The 21456-nt window shown below is 36.3% G+C and overlaps 1 protein-coding gene across 1 annotated transcript in view; it reads right to left on the reverse strand.

The window, feature by feature from the left end:
* Positions 1 to 17621, reverse strand: part of LOC145986444 (uncharacterized) — a 109436-nt gene extending 91815 nt beyond the window's left edge. The window contains exon 1 of the mRNA XM_083120463.1: positions 17030 to 17621. Within this exon, the coding sequence (XP_082976589.1) occupies positions 17030 to 17575 (546 nt within the window). The 5' untranslated portion in view covers positions 17576 to 17621. The remainder of the gene's footprint in view (positions 1 to 17029) is intronic.
* Between the last annotated feature and the right edge of the window lie 3835 nt (positions 17622 to 21456).

Below are 21456 nucleotides of genomic sequence, written 5' to 3' on the forward strand. Positions count from 1 at the left end.
ATGATGCCAAAAGGAGTTGTGTACCAAATACCATATCACAATCTTAATAATTTAAAAATAAATTCAATTTTAACTAAAAAAAAAACAACAAGAAAAGAAGAAACAATGTATAGCTAAAGGAAATGGAATGAAATTATTACTCAGTACGCCACAATTAAAACGATTGCAAAATACAAGAAAGAAAACACATAGTGGTGTATTCATATTCAGCATTCCAGCTATCCTGGCAGCTTTGGGGGCAGTTGGGAGCCTAGCCGGGGGCAGTACTGCTATAGCGGAAACTATAATTGATTCAAAAAAAAGAATAAGGCAGAACTAGAAGAGCAGAAGCGTCATAATCTTGCTATGGAGAAAAAATTAGGCAGTGGTGTGAAGTCCAGAGCATTCAGAAAATTAAAAAAAAGAAGAAGCACTCACGAACCAAGACATTGAATCTTTAGTTAAAATATTTAAAATTAAACACTTCAGGGGGGTTTCATGTTTGATTCTCTCCCTAAAGGTAGCCCCCACTCTCGAGAATGTGGTGTAGTCAATTTAGATAAGTCCGAAAACATTAGTACCCACTAGATATGCTATTATAAACAAAATGACAATGCTTTTATTTTCGATTCTTTCGGAGGAGTGCCCCCTACAGAATTAATTCGTCACTTACAACATGTTAAGGTTTATTACAACGACGATCGTATTCAAGATTTCGATCAATTTATATGTGGCCATGTTTGCATTACGATGCTCAGAATATTAAATAAAATACCAAACATCAAATTAAAAGATTTTCAAAAAGCTGTATTATATATTAAATATGCGAATTTTTCATCTCTCCAGCGAGACTTCGGTTTTGAAACTATATATTCACGATTATATTATCTATCCAAAATCCATAGCTCTAAGAGCATTCTACAGTATGTATCTGATTCCAAATGTAACTAACTACAACAATACTATATTAGTAGGTAATGAAAAAATTATTATTCCTCCCGGACAGTATAACTTATCTACTTTACAATCTGAACTTCCAAACACCGTATTGCTGTCTCAAAATTCTGTTATACACAGAGTGGAGATTGTATCTACCAATGAAACAGTGGACTTATCTACCATGGGGGAACTTCTAGGATTCGAGAACAATAGCAAATTAGAACCAGATGTTAGGCACATAGGTAAATTTATACCAAAATTCTTAGCTATAGAGACATTAAATATTCACTGCAACATTGCCAAAGGTAAGATTATCAAAGCTGAGGAAAATTCGATTGGTAGTCACAAGGAAACAGGTATCATTGCTACATTTAAGCCAAATTCAGAAATTATGGAACCCATGTTCTATTCCCCAATCCCACCAGTCTATTTCCCTGTTTCTATTGATAAAGTTAATTTACATAGAGATAAAAATTACAAATGAGAAAAATGAGATCATCGATTTTGCTGGTGCTAATAGCACTGCAATAATAGAAATTAATATTTAAAATATATAAATAAATACCAAATGGAAAAATCGAGAGTTATGAATTACAGTACTTCCCACCAAACAGGAGGACATTTGCAAATTTGAATCAGCCTAACAAAGAGATACAGTATGACATCACGGTGGGGGATGGGTTCATTCATCCACATAGATCAGATCTGTATATAAAATTTGATTGTAAAACAAAGTAATGGTGAAGAATATCCCCTCCCCGTGGATAATATAAAACTTATAGATAATTTTGTTGCATTCTTATTCTCTCAAATTGAAATTAGGAAGTATGGTACAGTCATAGACAGGATTGATTGCCCTGGAATTACATCCACTACAATGGGGACATTGAAACTGTCCAAATCAGAGAGTGCATATTATAAAGTTGGTGGGTTCGAAGCTGGAACAAAAATTCAAGCAAAAAGTCACACAGTACTGTTCCCCATGAGATTACTATTTGGATTTTTCTCTGATTATAAAGAAATTATGTGGAAAGGTGGTTTGAGTGTCATATTTTGCAGAGCACCCAATGATCATAATGCCATCATGAGATACAAAACTTTAAATGCAGATAGAACAGCTAATGAGGCTAGTTTACCCGAAGCTGCAAAATGTGTAATCCAGTCTATGTAGTTACGAATGCCTATAGTTGAATATGAGTCCAATTATGCTCTCAAATACAAAGCCAACATTTTGAAAAATCCTCAAATTCCGATTCAATTTTATACTTATCAATGCATTCAGAAGCATGTGGAAGGTAAATTCTTTGAATTTGACATTACTAATCAGTTTCAATCTTTACAATACGACATGCCAGAGTTTGTAGCTGTGTTGTTTCAGACAGGGAGAGATGACAATCAGGAAAAAGATAGCAGCCAGTTTGATAATTGTAAAGTTAAAAATGTGTATCTGAAAAATGGCAGAAATGAGGTGTTCCCTCGTGAAAATTACAATTTAAACATTGCAGAACAAGATTATTTGAAGTTGTATGAAGCATTTAGTGCTTTTAAGAGAGTAACTGAAGGTAACATAGATATGTATTATAATACAGGTGAGTTTATTCTTCACAGACCAATGTTTTTAATAAATCCATCAAAAAGAAAATCGGTAGTTATAAATGATCGAACAAACATTAAGTTAACATGTGAGTTTCATGAAACTTTACCGGAAAGTACCATATGCAGTACAATTTTAATTGTAGAAAAATCATACATATATGATGTAAAGAATGAAAGAGTGATTAGAACAATTTTAATTTTTATACTATTTAATAAAAAAAGGTAAAGTGCTCCCCTGTGCATAGCACCACGTCATTAAGGCGTATAGGGGGTGTGGGGGTAACGCCCCACACTTTCTTGATCCGGTCGTGAGTGGGGGTGATGTGATCAGCATCACGCCCCTGACCGCCTTTACCCCCCCAGGGTTTCCCCCAGGTACCCATGTTATTCGACGCTGGGTAGGCGCCGGGGCCGCTTCCACCGTTAGAAAAGTTCCCGGATTTGAACCGGCCGGGGATCGAACCCGGGGCCTTGAACATGGTAGTCAGACGCGTTACCGAAATACAATATATTTTTATTTATTTTTATTTTAGAGCAAAAATTTAGCCTTAGGGCTACTCTACCACCACCTAACTCAAATAGATATTACAATAAATAAGAAAAATATTATACAAAATTTATTACAATGTTTACTTGTATTATAGTATCTATATTCTTTAGTATAGACATTGCATTCTAATATTTTACAATTTATTATCATTACTATCAAGAGCTACTTTATTTTTTGTAGTATAGACAACAGCTAATTTGCTAGTTAAACAAATATTTTTTTAAAATATTTTATTGTAAGTTCTCTTGTTCATGCTCAACATACATATATCACAATGTTTACTTGTATTATCGTGTCCATATTCTCTTGTATGGACATTGCAATCTAATATTTGCAATTTATTATCATTGCTATCAAGAGCTTTTTTATTTTTAAATGTAGTATGCACACTACTCAAATTGCTAGTGAGATGATGTGAAGATGTATTTTTTGTTTTCTTTTCAAATAAACATTCTTTAAAATCTTTCATTGTAAGTTCTCTTCTACATGGTGGACTTACACCCTTGGCTCTTTTAATTTCTTCTTTGCTATGAATATTTAGGCAATACATTTTTTGTCTTAGACCAGCAAATTTTGTTATTATAGACCCTACTGCCTCATCTTTCATTTTCCCAGGGATCATCTGATTTTCAAAACTGTGTAATGGATTATTTTCTGGATAATTACTAAAATCAAAATATTCTTTCATATCTAGCAAATCACTGTACAAATCGGGTGTTTCTATTACATACACAAAACTATCAGTATCCATGTAAGCTATTTCAATTTTATTTTTGTATATAGGTTTCATAATATCATAATGAATTTTATACATTTCTAATTTAGCTAATTCTAGAACTGCAACACCCACAGCTATTGGTGCATCACATTTTATTTTGTTATTGGATCTTTCAATAAGAGTCAGATTATCTGCAATTTTTGTAAAACCTTTGTATGTGGGATTAGCAATAAGTTTCCTAAGTTTTTTTGGATCGCATACCAAATTACACCTTACTCGATTTCTTTTGTTCTCTGTACATATTTTGCATTAATTATTAATTTAAAAAGATCTTTTTCATCTCTAGAATTTGTTTGTATTCGATTCTTTGTATTTTCCACAATATAAGATTTTAACTATTTTTCTTGCTCAAATTTTAACCCCTTATGGCTTTTAGTAAGTTTCATACCTTGCTCCAAGTAATATTGCAACAGTCGATAGTGAAGTACATATTTTTTTTTAGTTTCGAAAGATGACAGTAATTTTGATTCCTCTGTACATGGGACTTTCTGAGAAACTGATGACATAGCTAATCCGAGGTGATGTTTATGGAGATCAGATGGATATTTCAAATCAACTTCCAGTAGACAACCTTGTGGATGATCTTCAGACTATTCTAAGAAATCCTTGTTTTTAAGTTCTTCACTCATCCATTTGTAATTACCAATTGGCAGTGATTGAGTCATCGCATAACCATATAAATTGTTCATATCAACATAAAATATGTATTTAGATAGTTTGCTAGGATCATAGTTAGGTAAATATTTATTTTTTGCTTTTGCATATCTTAAAGGACACTGCACTATACCACCACGTTTAGCAGATTCAACAAACATGAACTGGTTAATATTATTAATAAGACCAATTTCAACTTTAGTATTTAAAAGCATGGCCTGCCAGGATAAACCAGGTGTTGTGTACATAAAAACAGGATCTAGTTCACATAATTTAAAACAACGTTCTCGAAAAGTTTCGAATACATCAGCCAACTGGAGAGTATCCAAAATCAAGTAGTTGTCATGATAATCCCCCATTGTTTTGCAACCTAGTATTGTCCAGACTCTCTGTGCATATTGATAATCTTCCTCGCTACATTTTTTATCATCAAGTTTGTTATAAAATTTATCTATTGATGGTAACTGTGTCTCATTAAATTTTTCAAAACTATCCATGTAATCATATGGGTAGACCCCTTTTCTTTTTAGCAATTCTATCTTATCCTCACCAAAATATTATTTTGTGTGAACAAATTTCTCGTTGGTTAATTTACTCACTAGACTAGCTAAACTGCTGGGAAGAAACTGATATGAATCCAAGAATCTAAGAACAACTTTTTTCCATTTTCTAATTTGATAGTTTTCTCTATAGCAATATATTTATCTTTACTGCGTGGTATAATATGGATATTCTCTGTATCATACCCTAATTCTTTAATAAATAAATGTGCATCAAAATTTTGCAAATTCTGAATAAATATTGGAATAAAATTAGGTTTTTTTATTTGCAAATTACATGAATTACAAATTGTATGGATATATTCTCCATTAAAATGGTTGTGGTGTTTCTTTTTTCACTATCAGAATTAAAATATCTATTACAGTATCTGCAACTTAAAGTATTATCAAGTACCTGTTGTTGTTCTGGTGTAAGAGGGTTCATTGGTATTTCATCATTATATAAGATTGGACCATATTTTTTACCTTACTCTCGAAGTTTTTGAATAAATTTTTGGTCTGCATCTTCACCTCGATAAAAATATAGTTCTGAATTATTTTGTTCATATGTTTTTACTAATTTTAGTGCAAAGCCACATGCTTTATGTTTAGCTATATTTGTTGTACTTGATGCATTCGAATCTGGAAAACATGTTGCTATTTGTTCTAGTATTGTTTCAAAATCTCCATAGATTGCAAATGGATTTTTTAGCATTGATTTGAAATTACTAAATTTTACACTTTTGGATGAAACATCATAAGTCCCAGGAGGGTGGAGAGAGCAATATTTAATAAGTTCCTTTAATTTCTCTTCACATGTTTTCCCACCTCTTTCATCAAATTTTGACAGGCATCGATCACATATTATTATCTTACCATGATTTGATGTTATTTGACTATGTATCAATCGTCCTAGATCTTGTATAAGACAATAGTGTTTCTTGTTTCTCTTTGTAACATATAATAAATGTATAACACGTGTACCATCTGCTGCTGGATAGTGACGCAGTGGATAAATTTTATTATTTTTATCAATACCATAAACTTGCACAGCTATTGCTCGATTGTAGTATTCTTTATATTGTTTTTCAAGTCGACTAATAGCTGAGATATCTACTGGATATTTTATGCCTGACATAGGTTTTTTAAACTCTTCTATATATTCAGGATAATTGTAATTAGAGATACGATATTTATTGTTAGATGCTGGATGAAAATGAGCTATGATGCACCAGAGAAAACATTTATTATCTTCATTTAGAATATTTATTACAGCATTTTTGTTTTTGATCTGGTCGGGTAATTTAATATAACTAGATCCACCCCCAAGAGGAACATATTTTGCTATTTTCAATTCAAGTTTATGGTTTGTATCACAAAGTGACCAACCCGAACATTTTCCTTGGAACTTTTCTTGCTTTGACTTAAGTTCTTTTCAAATTTTTTTCATAAATATCATACAGAGAATGAATATCACTCTTGTGTAAAATTAACACACGGGTACGATGAATGTATTGTTCTTTTTCACTATGAGAATTTATATACATAGAGAATAGATTAAAATATATTTTGAGAGAACATCTTTCAAGTTTATTTTGAATTGCTTCTATAATTTTTTCTTTCAATTTAGATAGAAAATTTGGAATATCTGAGTCTTCATCATTTATGTCTAATGTGGTATATTTTTTGTATACAATTTTTTTGTTTTTTGTTTATATTATTCATTTTTTTGTTATTCTTTTATATAATTTATATATATATAATTATATATACTTTTTTAAAAAATAATATTTGGTTTTATATTTTAAAAATTTTAAAAATAAAATTTCTTCGGTTTTATGTATTTAATTTTTATTTTTAAAAAAAATCTTTGGTTTTATATATTCAATTTTTTTCAAAAATATATTACAACAATTTATACTTAATAAAAATTGATTATAAATATATATGTTATTAGTATTCTACATACCAAAAGTGCATATATATTTTTATATATAGCCTTTTTTTCTTTCTAAAAAAAATACACACATCTACATTTTCAGACGTAAAAAATTAATCAGAATATATTATACATTTTAAAAATAATTTTACATACTCTACATATCACTGCAGTACTCATAACTTAGAATATACACACATTTAAGAAATAATTATATACACAGCACTGTACAGCATTGTAAAATAACTCAAAATCACTATCAATATATCTATTTATCTTTAAAAATGTAATAATTGTAAATATATGCTTAAAATATACTAATATAAGCTCAAAAGTAATTTTGTCCCCTATGAGTTGAGCTTTGATAAAAAAAAACATAATTATTTTTTATACTATAAAAATAGTAAAAATTGGATTTTTTTGGATCTTTCCCCTTTAGAAAATTAGCTGAAATCAGGGTAAAATAAATAAATAGCAAATAAATGTTCACCGACGAACCATTATATCTACTAACAAGGATTACCATTTTGTTTCCCATATGTACCGAGACAACTCCATGAACGTCCCTACTTTTTTGAGGAAGACGGCACGCAATTTATGTAACGTCTGACTGTTATGTATGGATGTTACGCAACTTCCTGCAGCCGCAATCGAACGAACGTGGCAAATTGGCTGTGTGGTTCCAACAGGATGGTGCCACAGCACGCGTATCAATAAACGTGCTACGTGAAATGTTTCCAGGGCGTCTGATCTCACTTCGAAGTGACCTTCCATGGCCAACTCGTTCCCCGAGCTCGCACCCTGCGACTTCTTTCTGTGGGAGTACCTGAAGGCTGAAGTTTACCAAGGAAGGCCGAGGACAGACAATGATCTGAAACATATAAGTCTAGGCTTTGGACCTCATTCTGGGCTTAATTGGATTTCACGGAACGGAAAATCAGGAGTGAAGGCGATCTTGAGCCACCCCAACCAGGAATAATCATCTCCCACCCACTGGATATAGAAACTACATTATATAGAGTTCCACTTCAGTTCCGTTCATTCTAATTTTAAGAGTCCATAGCTACGCATAAAAATATCTTTAAACAATTTATGGCAGATGTGTACCACATCCAATGCCTTTTAGAAGCCATGTATTTGCTATTTTCTCAGACATCTATAGGGTGTTGTATTGAAAAAGAAAAAAAAATAGTTCAGATGGTTCTCAATCAACTCGTAAGAAGTCTAACTTTGAAATATTTGTGAAAAATTTGACAAATCATTTATTTGTAATATAATTAGCTGTACCTAATGACGCTTTTCAAGTACTGAAAGTAATATCATTCGGTACATTTACAAAACCGAAATCCTTCAGCTCTAGGAAGTAGCAAAGAAAGCCATACGCTCAAAAGTATATTCTTTCTTTTCAATTTTTGGTGGACAATGTGAAGAGCCGGCCAAGGTTTATTTTCGTATGTAGTGGTATTAAATGCAGATACATGCGTGTGTTTTAGGATGACATGTCAATTTCTCGTTTATGTGAAAAGGTAAACTTTAATGTAAGCAGAAGCATGTGCGCGTCACAGTTAAAGATTTTCGCATCTACAAAGAAAATCCAAAACACATTCCCACCTCGCCGGATTCCGTGGCGGAGAGGTTATCATAGCGCGCTATGACGCCTGAGGTCCCAGGTTCGAATCCTGGCCTGCCCATGGGTGTTATTTTTGAGTGTCCATCAATTTCATCATATCATCATCACTCATCCTCATCTTCGCGATTAGCCAAAAGAGGCAGAAATGCGAAGTAAAATAAACCAAATCAATCAATCAAATATTCCCATCTTACTCCCAGAGACCTTGTAAATCCAATCCAAAATCTATCAATAGAACCTGCAGTGAGTCTCATTTATCTCGTGCATTCATCTGACTAATGTAATTTTCTTACAATTTGACTTTAGGGTTTAACATAAAATGGAGTTGTGTTTATGTTGCATTCGATATCACAATTAGATTTTAAGCAATTAATGTCCAATTATAAGTATAATACATAGGTAAAAAATAGTTCCCCCTCTGATAAAATCGCAAATTACACCCTGTTTAAATGTCTAGGAAAGATTTCATTTCACCTAGGAATGATATCGGGTTGCGATGAGTCGAGAATTGTCACAGCCTCATCTCGTCCCCTGTGTGGTGAGGTCCTTCTAGTTCTTGTTTGTGCTTATTTTTCTTTCCGTTTCCACTCTGAATTTATGAAAACTTATTCCAAATTCACCTCATTCTCAGATAGGCTAATCGGCACTCTATTTTTAAAAAAATGTATATCTTAAGATATAGGTTTAAGTATAGTTTTCCCAACACCCTCTTACAAATTTATGAAAAATATGGGTGAGGTACAGGAGTGCATTGTAACACCCCCCAAGTTGGTCTGTCGTGTCTCGTCTCGTTCGTGTAAGTGTTCCGTTTCGGAAAATTCAAAAGAAAATGGGGTCAGTCATATACTCTTCTGATGAAGATTTGTATCTTATCTTCGAATCGACGCGACCACTACTTTAGAAATGTGTACCCCCCACCCCCCTTACGCAGCAATCGTCTGCAGCGTAATTGTCTGAGAGTCAATCTGATTCCATCGTTCCACACACATTTCAAACAATTTTCATCTCCTTAAAGAGGTTTCCAAGAACTTAGGTCAATGAACTAACTAGTAGCAAGCACAATGTAGTATAATAAGTTTACAATTAAATGTTTTGAATTTCTGTGGTAAGGACTATAATGCTTAAAATTTATAAACAATAATACATTTTTTTATTGGGCGAATTGATAATAGGTAATTTTAACAGTAGCACCTTCCGTCTGCTGTCAAATTACCAAAGGGGGGTACAGGGGGTACAACTCGATTTACGGATTTAGGGGGGTACAGTACCACCCTTCAAAAATTTGCGGGGGTACAATGTACCCCTGTACCCCCCGTTCCTGCGCCACTGCCTGTAAACATATGTGTCACGTATGCAACTTCATACTGCATTACTGTGGCTAGTGTTACTTATACAATGCGTAACCAAAGCTAAAAAAAAAAAATATATATATATATGTTTGTGTGTATAGCCTATGTGTGAGCATGTGCGAAGATATTAAACTCCCATAAAGGATTGTGGGGAAAGTACAGTATATGAGCAGTATATGTTAATAAAATCCTCAATGAAAAGTTGCAGATAAAATATTATGTTACATAATTATGTAATCAAAATGTAGAGATTTTCTGTCCAGCTCATAAAGTTCGATGTACAAGTTGTTTCAATAAAATGGTAAGTGAACAAGGTGTGTTTTGGTCCTGGATTCTTTCAGATCTCTTTTTATTGAAACACCTTGTACCTTGATAGGTATATTATTATTGTCAGAGCTAGTAATTGTAATTAAAAAGATTCAAAGGTTAACTAAAATGTTTATGTTCTTAGGTCCCTACTTCGGATTAAAAAAAAATATTACCCCACCTCCGCCACCGCAAACGGAAATAAATCGGTCTTTACGATTTGCTTAGCTTTGGGCGCCTCCAATGTCTGAAGGAATCAGCGCCGATGCTATAGAAGAAAGTAATGAAACAAAACATGGCTGAAGGGGTTGGCCAAAGAATCGGAAAGAAAGCACTTCAAGCTTGGACCTAGTTCTAGTTCAGTGACCAGAAAAGCGTTTTAGTTGGAAATGTAGTTCTGCGAAGGCAACTGGTTTTACATTGTCAGGTGAACAAGATGTGGGAATCGTTATTTGAAAAAAGAGGTTGCTAGGTCTCCGAATTGTTCGTAGAATAGAAACAAATTATTATTTTCAAAATTGGAGCTAATTTAGTTAGTAAGCCGTGTAAGAATATCTCCTCTAGTGTTCAGGAAGCTACTTTTAAAAATATCTTAGTAAATTCATTTGTTGCTTAATTCCAGCTATAACTCGTGAAACATTTCATGCATTGACTGTAAGTGCGTTCCTTTTCCCAAACGATTATCTAAAAATACCATGAATTTAAATTACAATTAACCTCGTATTTAAATATAAAATATATACTTGAAAAAATTCAATATAAACCTCCTAATTTCGTTAAAATTGTCACGCAAGACGGTTACCGTCACTCGAAAAGAAAATACTTTCAAATATTGATTTCTTCCAACAGTTTGAAGATGTGGTCGTGTTACTAGTCATGTCCAAACTCGAATTCATCTAGACTTTACGTAACTCTATATAATTTATAAGCGATTCTCCTTGCACTAAACTTGAAAATAATAATAATACAACTAAACATGTATTCGTTTCTTCTCCCTTTAATCCTGGGGATAGGTACCGAGACCACTCGGTCGCATCTAGACTTTGGTATGATATTTGAAAAATTTTCTAAACCAAAATTACTTTGTTATGTGACTTATAGACATACCAGGAAGATATCTATCCGATTATATATAGACCATATATTTGTTTACATTATTTATAAAGTCAATCCGTTAGTTACAATTACGGGCCTGTGTGCTGCGTGGTTGCACGTATATACAGGATAAAATCTCGTTTTTCGAGGGTTTGTACCATCGAAACGAGGCGTCAAATAAAACAGTGTTTTTTTTCTGTTGTTCTTTTTTTTGTTTTTTTCCCCATAATGCCCTATATACGTTGAGAAAGCTTGTGCGCTGACACGCTGTATATGTTGTTTATGTTTATAGTACGAGACCGAGAACGAGACAGGCATTTACAACTCGAAACCAAACCGAGAGATTACCAAGTCTCATCTCGATTTTATCCGTAGAACCGTCTTTCAGAATGAAAACATGATTGTTGAGAGTATGCACAGAAATAGGGCGAGTGGTTTAAATTAGAACTCGCAGATTCCAGTGTGACTGAACGAGATATGTATCCTTCATTACTTATTATCCTCACTGTTTGACGCACACAGGAGATGTACTACGTAGAAATTTAAGCTGAAATTGCACGCTTGACCAGGACTCGGAGTCCTGGTTTCGCCTCATTTTTCGCTGCTGCTGTTTTACCTGCGTGGAATTGTCTGTCAGTGCTACTGCAACGGGATCTGTTGCTTTTGAAACACTGTTAACGTCTACGGTATCTAGTCTTTCCCAGCGTAGAAATGTAAATTATCTTATTGTTTGGCACACACAGGAGATGTACTACGTAGAAATTTCGGTAGCTCAGTTTGTAGAGAAATGGCACAGTATGCCAGAGATGCTGGTCGATCCTGCATTTTTCGCTGAAAGTAATACGTTATCCTGCAGGGTATGATTATTAAATGGTATTGTTATTATTAGTATCTTTGACGTGCGACTTGCTATTGTTCTGATTATGATTAGAAATAATAATTCAAAGTTAAAGCATTGTCCAGGTAAAATGCAATGCCCACACAAGCTACTAAATCAACAAATCCAGGACTCGCTCAAGTACTGGTTTTTATCCCTCCCCCCTGGGCAGGCTTCTAACAAATTGTGTGCACGTACGATTTGAAAGGTTGAGTAACCTCGAGCCGGACCGGAGTCAAAAAGCCATTTTCCATGTTGAAGGCATCCCATTCTTTTGGGTTCCGGCAACCAGATGAATTCTGATGCGAATACCATGCTTTGTCCAGGAATTATGTAACAAATGTTTTGGTCAGCTGCGAGCGTAAACTGTTACAAAAATATAGACAACAACGCAAGCGATTAACGTGATGATACAGTTTTTCTAAACGTAATCGTTATTGAAAATGCGTTTCCAATTCGTGCTCGTCTAATCGACCTTAAGAACACCTTTCTGTAGTGTATGTAACTGGGCACAAATACAAAACTTAATTGCTAACGCGTCCGTTTCGCAAGTGAAATTCGGTCCATGGCGCATTTAATATTCGGGGGAGGGAGGTTTTCAAGCCTAGAATTTTTGCGAGGGTTTCACTTTTCTAACGGATCGCAATAACCTTTTTCGCCAAGTCCTGGCCTTCGTCTTCTGACGTCATGCAAAAATGGCAGATGCAATCACGGAGTGCATTTACCATTAACACACACGTTAAAAATCACAAATACGCCAGTGTGGTGAAGACAATGCAGACCCCCGCCCCCCTCTCAAACTTGGTACACCACGGAGATGGTTTGTTTTAGAGTCGGGCCATCTATAGGAGGAGCTTGTGATTGCTTTTTCTTTTTAAAACGAAGCCAATTGAAGTTGAGCCTAAAGCACATACATGCGAGTACCTCATGCTACATTTGTGTTATTTATATCCATATAGGTATGGCATCTACAAGATTGCAAATGAATTCGCTGATGAATGTTTATTCACTTGGTAGTTTAATAGTGCGTTCGCATTGTCATCACCTTTGAGCTAATGGAAGGGACTTTGGACTCGACATGGACATAACTTCGTGATATCATATGGCAGGGTGAAGGAAACTCAGAATGCATCGTTATTAATCGTAGACATCGTTTTCCAACGTGCATCCTGTGAGCATGACGTAAAAGCTGCCCTTCGTCTCGGTTACTGATTTTCTGTGTACTGATTAATACTTTCCTTTACCATAGGAGCACGCTATTTTACATAATATCCCAGTCATTACGGCATCGAAACAGATGTGAAATATGGTTTTTAATCGAACAGTCAAGTCAGGTTACTTCATAAGTTACGAAAATTATCGTTAAATTATGAGATTTTTAAGTTCTGGTTTAAAAATGTAGGGAAAAGAACGTTGTCGATTTTTCAACGAATAAGATTTATAGCAGGCCTCTCAGATGGCGTAGTGATAACGTCGTCGCTTTGCAATCAAAGGGTCCGGCGTTCGATACCCGGTACTTGCACATAGTGATTTGGATCTCACAGTGTAGGTCCAGTCCCGATTAGCCTATCTGTGTATGAAGCGGACTTGAAAAGAAAAAACTAAATCGGTAGCTTAGCTCTACCATGGAATCAGAATCCTATCTGCTGTGTTTGTAATTTGTGTGTGTGTAAGAGTATAACCGCTCTCTTTACACTGCAGATAACTTGACAGCTCCTTCTTTAGCTATGGGTGGGATATTACACCGAAGGTTCCGGGTACGAGTCCCACATTGGCATGAATATTTCTTTGTTGGTGTCCTCCATCTATTCCATTTAATTTATCCTGGTCGTCCCTATGTGATGGAAAAGCTACGAAAAATAAAAAGATAATTGGTTCGAGCATCAGATTAGTCTGATTAATTAATATTTTCTAAAATTCACTATAGCCGTTCAAATCGAGCATGACCCAATTGAATTCAATTCGCTACATCACAGGAGTTGCATCAAACACAGAAAAATAGCAGATTTAAATCTTGAGTGAGTATAAAGATTTAGCGCAGAATAGTTTATCTTTAATAGCGTTACAATTTTAACATAAATCATATTTTTGTACATGAAACAATGTTTCTCGAATTTAAAAAATACGAGCAATTTGCGAACCTTGACGAATAGTGCTTTGGAGAAAGCTGAAATTGATGAAAGGGCTCGTACAAATAAATTCCCATGCCAAAGTTAGGATTTCTGTCGCTAGTCGATCACTCAACGTGCCAAGGTGGCAAAGTACAAGTGAAGTGATTGGATAGAGTAGAAAGAAAGATATTGCTGCAATTGTACGGGCATCTATGGTGATGGAGATTTGCACTCTGGTACTATTATGATGAAGGAAACAATTATATTGCAGCTTTACTGTTGTCCACATTTTTTCTTCCAACAGTCATCTACGTATGTGCAACTCAAAGAGCGAAGAAAGTGACCCCCCCCGCCCCAAGTTTGCTTAGTTTGTTAAGCCAGAAGCAGGGAACTAAAGGGGGAAAATACATTTATTTATCATTGTTTCATAAACCATTTCTTAATCATACGCATCGTCGAGATTAATCACGGCAGTGCTGCACAAAAGCGACTTAAAATAATTAATGCAATACAAGAATAACGTATTTTCCCCCGTTGTAGCTAGATTGCGTGTATTTCCTTTCCATGCAGTCCAGTTGGGGAATTCATCCCTATCCCCACTTTCCATCTCAGCCAGGTTCTGAAGTAATGTCAAGATTAATACTTGCGAAAACTATAACGAATATCAGAATATATGAAACATTTTTATGCAGCATATTCATAGATTAGAGCACTTCAAGAATATTAGGGCCTTCAGTGGATAACCCACAGGTCGCTTGTCTGTGGAGGTGAGAATCAAACTCGCGGTGTAACCTCTGAGTAAATGTTGTAACTAGGACCAAAAACACTGCACATTTCAATTTCAGCTCACATTTGTGAAATGCCAATGTCAGAATAAAGCAAAAGTGCATATTAATTACATGTAAACAAAGGAATACACTCAGTGTAATTTCGAAATTTATGCAATTGCTGTAATTTTCACCTTACCCTAATGACTGTATATTTGCGATACACTTTGCCTACAGCACACCCTACTTGCACTATTAAATGTTTTTCTGCGGATATGTTTTTTAGGCTGTTCGTCCAGTGCATAATAGCCGGAAGCACTTTACTAGAATATTACCGAAAGCATTAGAAAATATATATATGAAAAGAGGAGCACGTACGGAATTAATGCCTACCAGGAACGACGCCAAAGAAAAATGAACAGGCAGGCAGAAAGGGGTGGGTGTTTTCAGATGTGGCAGCCACAATTAATACTCGAAAATACCATACATAAATACATATTCGGGCTATGCGAGTATTTTTATTTTAGATTAAGGCATTTTTAGCGAAAAATGCAGGCTCGACCAGGACTCGAACCCTGGTCTCTGGCATACCGGGCCATTGCTCTAGCCACTTTTTTTTAAAGGAATACCCCTATGCGGTGGTATTCCCCGTCATTCACACTTTATCTCATAATTCATACATATCAAATTTCCCATATTCTCAGTTTTTCTCAATAACGGACAACACAAACATCCATGCCGGAGTGGGATTCGAACCTGGGACCCCTAGCGTCGCAGCGCTATGTTCTATCCACTTTTTTGTTTTTTTAGTTAAAGGAATACCTCTATTCGGCAGTATCCCCGTCATTCACACATTTTCACAATATTTCACACGTCAAGTTTCACTGTATTCACATTGGTTCTAATTATTCGGACAAACACAAACATCCAAGCCCGAGCGGAATTCGAACCCGGGAACCCCAGCGTTGCAGCGTGATGAGCTAACCACTCAGCCACCGGGTCCGGCTGAGCTACCGAGCCGGCCTGGCCTCGCCTGATTTTTCGCTATCGCTGTTTTACCTGCGTGTAATCGTATCTGGCAGTGCTACCGCAACGGGATCTGTTGCCTTTGAAACGTCGAAGTCTACGTCGATAGCGAAAAATTAGGCGAGGCCAGGCCGGCTCGGTAGCTCAGCCGGACACGGTGGCTGAGTGGTTAGCACATCGCGCTGCGATACCAAGGGTCCCGGGTTCGAATCCCGCTCGGACAATGATGTTTGTGTTTGTTTGTAATGATAAGAACCGAGAAAATAGTAAAATTGATATGAGTGAAAGTCTAGAAAATTGTGTGAATGACGGGGAATACTACGGCATAGAGGGATTCCTCTCTATATAAAAAATGGTTAGAGCAATTTCACGATATGCCAGAGACCCGGGTTCGAGTCCTTGTCGAGCCTGCATTTTTCGCTGAAAATTTCTACGGAGTATTTTTATGGTTTTTAAACATATTCGGACTATCAGAGTATTTTTATTTTTTAAAAGTTTTCTTTCTTCATCTGTTCTATCACAAAGTGAAATTGTGGAGTATGCGACCGTGGTTTTTTTCGACCAAAAGAACACGAATGTGGGCAATACTGTAAATTAAAACTGTTAGTAAGCCGACGATAAACACGCTATTCTTTTAAAGTAGCCTCAAATGCAGACTGGTAACATGCACACGATGGCACAAGCATTCGTGTCATATGAATAAAACACGCGTTATATACAAAGGCAACATTAGTATCCGTTGATTCATAAAGGAAATATGTGTGCAAGCACAGGTGTTCTGGTGCATGGTTGAGGCGTGTGGTGGTGGTCAACGAGGTATTGGGAACGGGAAGTGGCGTAAAACCAAAACTTACGTGCTGGAATTATTCCATTGGAATGGAAATGAAACCTCACCTGAAAAGTATTCGCGAGCTGGATGAAAAGTCCTTTGCCGACTAGGTCCCGCGGTACAATCATCGCGTGTATTCTTTGCATCGACCCACGTATGGATCCTGCAGTGTGAGTAGTTACGGACCTTGCAAAATCTTCCAGTGTGTGCCTCTCCAGTTCGTCCTGATGCTTTGCATACGACACCATCTTGGAATGCATGTCGGATATGTAGTGGAGGTGGTCGGAGAGCTTGTCCATCCTTTGGCGCCACGCGATAAGATCCGGAAGACTGGTCATCCGTTGCAAGGTGGACATGGTCGCGACCGTGTTGTCCGCCACTTGGTCCACCTTCACCGCCAGTAGGTCAATTTTCTCGAGGATGAACTTCTCTTTGTCCTGCAGGGAGTTTAAGCCTAAATCGTCCAGCAGCTCCCATGCTATCAGGCTTTCCTTTATGAGTTGATAGCCGAAACCTAAAACAGTCACTACTGTCGCCACAGTTGTCAACGTCAAGATCTCTGCTGCTGCGTTTGCAGTCAGCAGAATCACAAAGAAAGCACTCCAACGCATCACTGGTTCCGCCCAGCACTCACTCGCTGTACCGTGTACGTTGCTCTGTTCTTGCAGAAAGGATGATAATTGGTATACTCTATGTGCCCGAGAGGTCAGCAGCGAGGTCATCAGCGTTGCCAATGTGTGTGTAATTACACGAAATGTGTGTATTTTCGGTGCTTGTGTATGTGGATTCTATGGATTCTGATAAAAAATGCTCCAAGATCTCAAATTTTGTTGACACTATTTTTTCTGTCGTTCGCAGATCATGTTTTCTTATATCAAGAAATGAACAAAGCAAATAATTCTCATTTGCTGCTTCGGTCTTCCTATAGGTCTCGCGCCACAACTTGAACTCTGTGGAGCATGTATTCGAGTTGACCGCGGAAGCAGTGACAACCCTCATAATGGGTTCTCTGTCCTTCAAAAGCAGTGTTAGCAACCGCACTAATTTCTTGCTATTCTCAATATATGTTACCAGAATGCATGATAACCAAGATCATTTCTTAGCAAAGCCGTATATACACTACGTTCTCTTAATTGAAAAAAAAAGTATATCGACCTTCTAACCTATTACGGCCATATTTGCTTCGTACGCAGTGCTGCGAGCTCCTCTTCCCCCATTTCCTTCTCTCTCCTTTTCGTAATAGAAGTTATTATATACGTTATGGTTGATTGAATTGATTGATTGAATTGGTGTTTTAAGTCCACTTTATGCACAGTAAGGCTAATCGGGACTGTGCCTAAAGTTTAATGTGGAATCCGAACCACTATGTGCCTCCACCGGGTATCGAACCCGAGACCCCTCGATTACAAGGCGAGGACGATATACGTTACGGTATTCTCTTCTCGATATATACAGGGTGTCGCAAAACAACAACAACAACACTCGGGTGCTCATAAAAACAAGTAACTTTTCGTAATAAACTTTATCTCGAAAGCGCTTAGTTTGTGCGCTAAAGCGCTTAAAATCTATCCTGTATGTATGCAACCCAGCACAACAAACGACCGATCTGACATAACTTCCAGGTGCGCGTGGCAGGGTTGCTACTAGCGTCACTATGTAGTCTTATCTGAGCAAAATGCAAAGAATGATGATGCTGTATAAAGTATTTACAGTACTTAGCAAACTGACCAAGGCAAAAGATTTCCAATAAATGAGGACTGAAATTCAAGAGTGTTCATTCTAAGAAGTCGCTACCGTGTCATTCCATGCGAAATCAACACAGCCTTTGACCTGACCATCTCCGATTTTCATGAAATTTGGGGAATTGAAACTATGCATGGAACTTAGTAAGTATAAAAATTTTTAGTTTCGTGCCTCTTGTAATTGTTAAATTATTCAAGGTCAAAGTTAGCATAAATTGCCCTCTTTGAGCCCGCTTAGCTATACTAAATCTGCTGTAACTCCGCCCCTATTTTGCCTAGGAAGCTCAAATAAAGCTTATTGTACAGGGAATTGAACAAACTTTCCAGTGATATATAACAAGCCTACCTTTGGATAAAAATATAATTTTGTCACGTGACCTTGACTTTTGACCTTGAATATCTCAAAACATGTCATCACCAAAAATCGTGAAAAAATATATTTGGTCCCTCATTCCATACTATAAAACATATCAAAAAATCATTCTGGGACTGCAATGGGATCAGAAGATACAAAATAATATGTGTAACTAGGTGACTGATAAAAGACCCATTACATGAACTATGAAGAGTCAAATGTCCCTTAACACTCCCTACAAAATGTGAAGGAGTTATCCTGGGAATAATTGGTCATGAAAGATATAGGTTAGGCACAGGGTGATCCCTAGACGTGTGTGTCAAGCGCAGGTCCGTCATATTGTTGACCGCCATATTGAATTCAACGCAAAAATTTCAAAGGAAAGGGGGTTATGTGATATATCAAATGAGGCTAGAATTTAACGAGAAATGAAGTGACGAAGGATTTTCCAACGTATCTTACGCCAGCAAAAAGTTATACACATATCTTTCACTTCCGGTATATGCACATTATAATGTTGTCAATGTTCCTGTGAGCACACTCGTTGACGTCTCTCACACTCGCATAGAACATTTGGTATGCAACAACATCGCAAGCAGCAACTATGCCTTCTCTCAGATGGTCAATATCGGGGACTTTTAGTGCATGCACCATTCTCTTCAAATGTTTCTGAAGGTAAAAGTCCTCCTAAGATGTCAGGCCTTTTAATAGATCCCCGTGTGCCCATCAATCTACCTAGAAATTTACCATGAAGAAATTGCGAAAATGTCTACATAGTGTGGTCGCACTCTGTCCTGTTTCAAAACTCTCGAAAAGTGCCATATCCCGTAAGCAAGGGTGAAAAAACCTGTTCACTTAACAAATCCAAGAAGCCCTCACCATTTAAGGTTCCGTAGTTGAATATGGACCAACCATTTCCGTTCGCCATACAGTATACCACATAATTAGCTTACCAGCAACAACCATTCTACTGAGCAAATCACAGGTATTGCATGTTATTTTTATTAACTTCACCGTGAACATAAAAATTAGCCTCGTCACTGAAGAATTTTTCATTCCAAAGGAAGTGTCACGTAATTGTTTGAGATACTTTTCCCAATATTCTTCACTATTCAACTATTTGGTGAATGTAGCTGATTAAAATCATATGCAATGGTGCGTATACTTCTTTCTCTCCCAAGATGTCAGCGTGATCTCGATGAGTTCCTAACACGTTAGGAGCATTTCAATGCTTTGTTTTTAACACCTCGAAAAGGAGAAAATGGTTACAAGCATGCAGTAATACATTTTTGCTGGTTAAATATATGTTGGATAAACCTTCGTCACTTCATTTCTCGTGAAATTCTAGAATGATTTGATATATCACATAACCCCCTTTCCTTTGAAATTTTTGCGTTGAATTCAATATGGCGGTCAACAATATGACGGACCTGCGCTTGACACACACGGCTAGGGATCTCCCTGTGCCTAACCTATTTCTTTCATGACCAATTATACCCAGGATAACTCCTTCATATTTTGTAGGGAGTGTTAAGGGACATTTGACTCTTCATAGTTCATGTAATGGGGCTTTTATCAGTCACATAGTTACACATATTATTTTGTATCTTCTGATCCCATTGCAGTCCCAGAATGATTTTTTGGTATGTTTTAGAGTATGGTATGAGGGACCAAATATATTTTTTTTCACGATTTTTGGTGATGACATGTTTTGAGATATTCAAGGTCAAAAGTCAAGGTCACGTGACAAAATTATATTTTTATCCAAAGGTAGGCTTGTTATATATCACTGGAAAGCGTATTCAATGCCCTGTACAATAAGCTTTATTTGAGCTTCCTAGGCGAATTAGGGGTGGAGTTACAGCACATTTAGTATAGCTAAGCGCGCTCAAAAAAGGCAATTTCTGCAAACTTTGACCTTGAATAATTTAACAATTACAAGACGCACGAAACTAAAAATGTTCATAGTTACTAAGTTCTATGCATAGTTTCAACTCCCCAAATTTCATGAAAATCGGAGATGGTCAGGTTAAAAATTGCACATATCTGTGTTGATTTGGCATGGAATGACTACCGTGTTTTGACTGCCATGCGATGTCAATAATCGCCAGAGAGACATGCGACATATGTTGATGAAATTGAGGAACGAACAAATGTTAAAAAATGTATTTAACACGCATGCTGCAAACATTTATTTGGAAATTATATCTAAGCGTAATTTCTGATCGTGTCCATCACATATTACGGGAACAAGCCCCTTACTGAGAGCAAAATAATGTTCAGAGATCTTGCAATACAATAAAAATGTTCGGTGTTTGGTGCCTTTCTTTGCAAGTTCATTCAACACTTAACGATATTGAATGACTTTGGTTCATAAACTGAGATTCTCGTAATT

This window comes from Lepisma saccharinum, chromosome 4 (genome assembly GCF_977018435.1).
Source record: "Lepisma saccharinum chromosome 4, izLepSacc3.1, whole genome shotgun sequence".
Lineage (NCBI taxonomy): Eukaryota > Metazoa > Arthropoda > Insecta > Zygentoma > Lepismatidae > Lepisma > Lepisma saccharinum.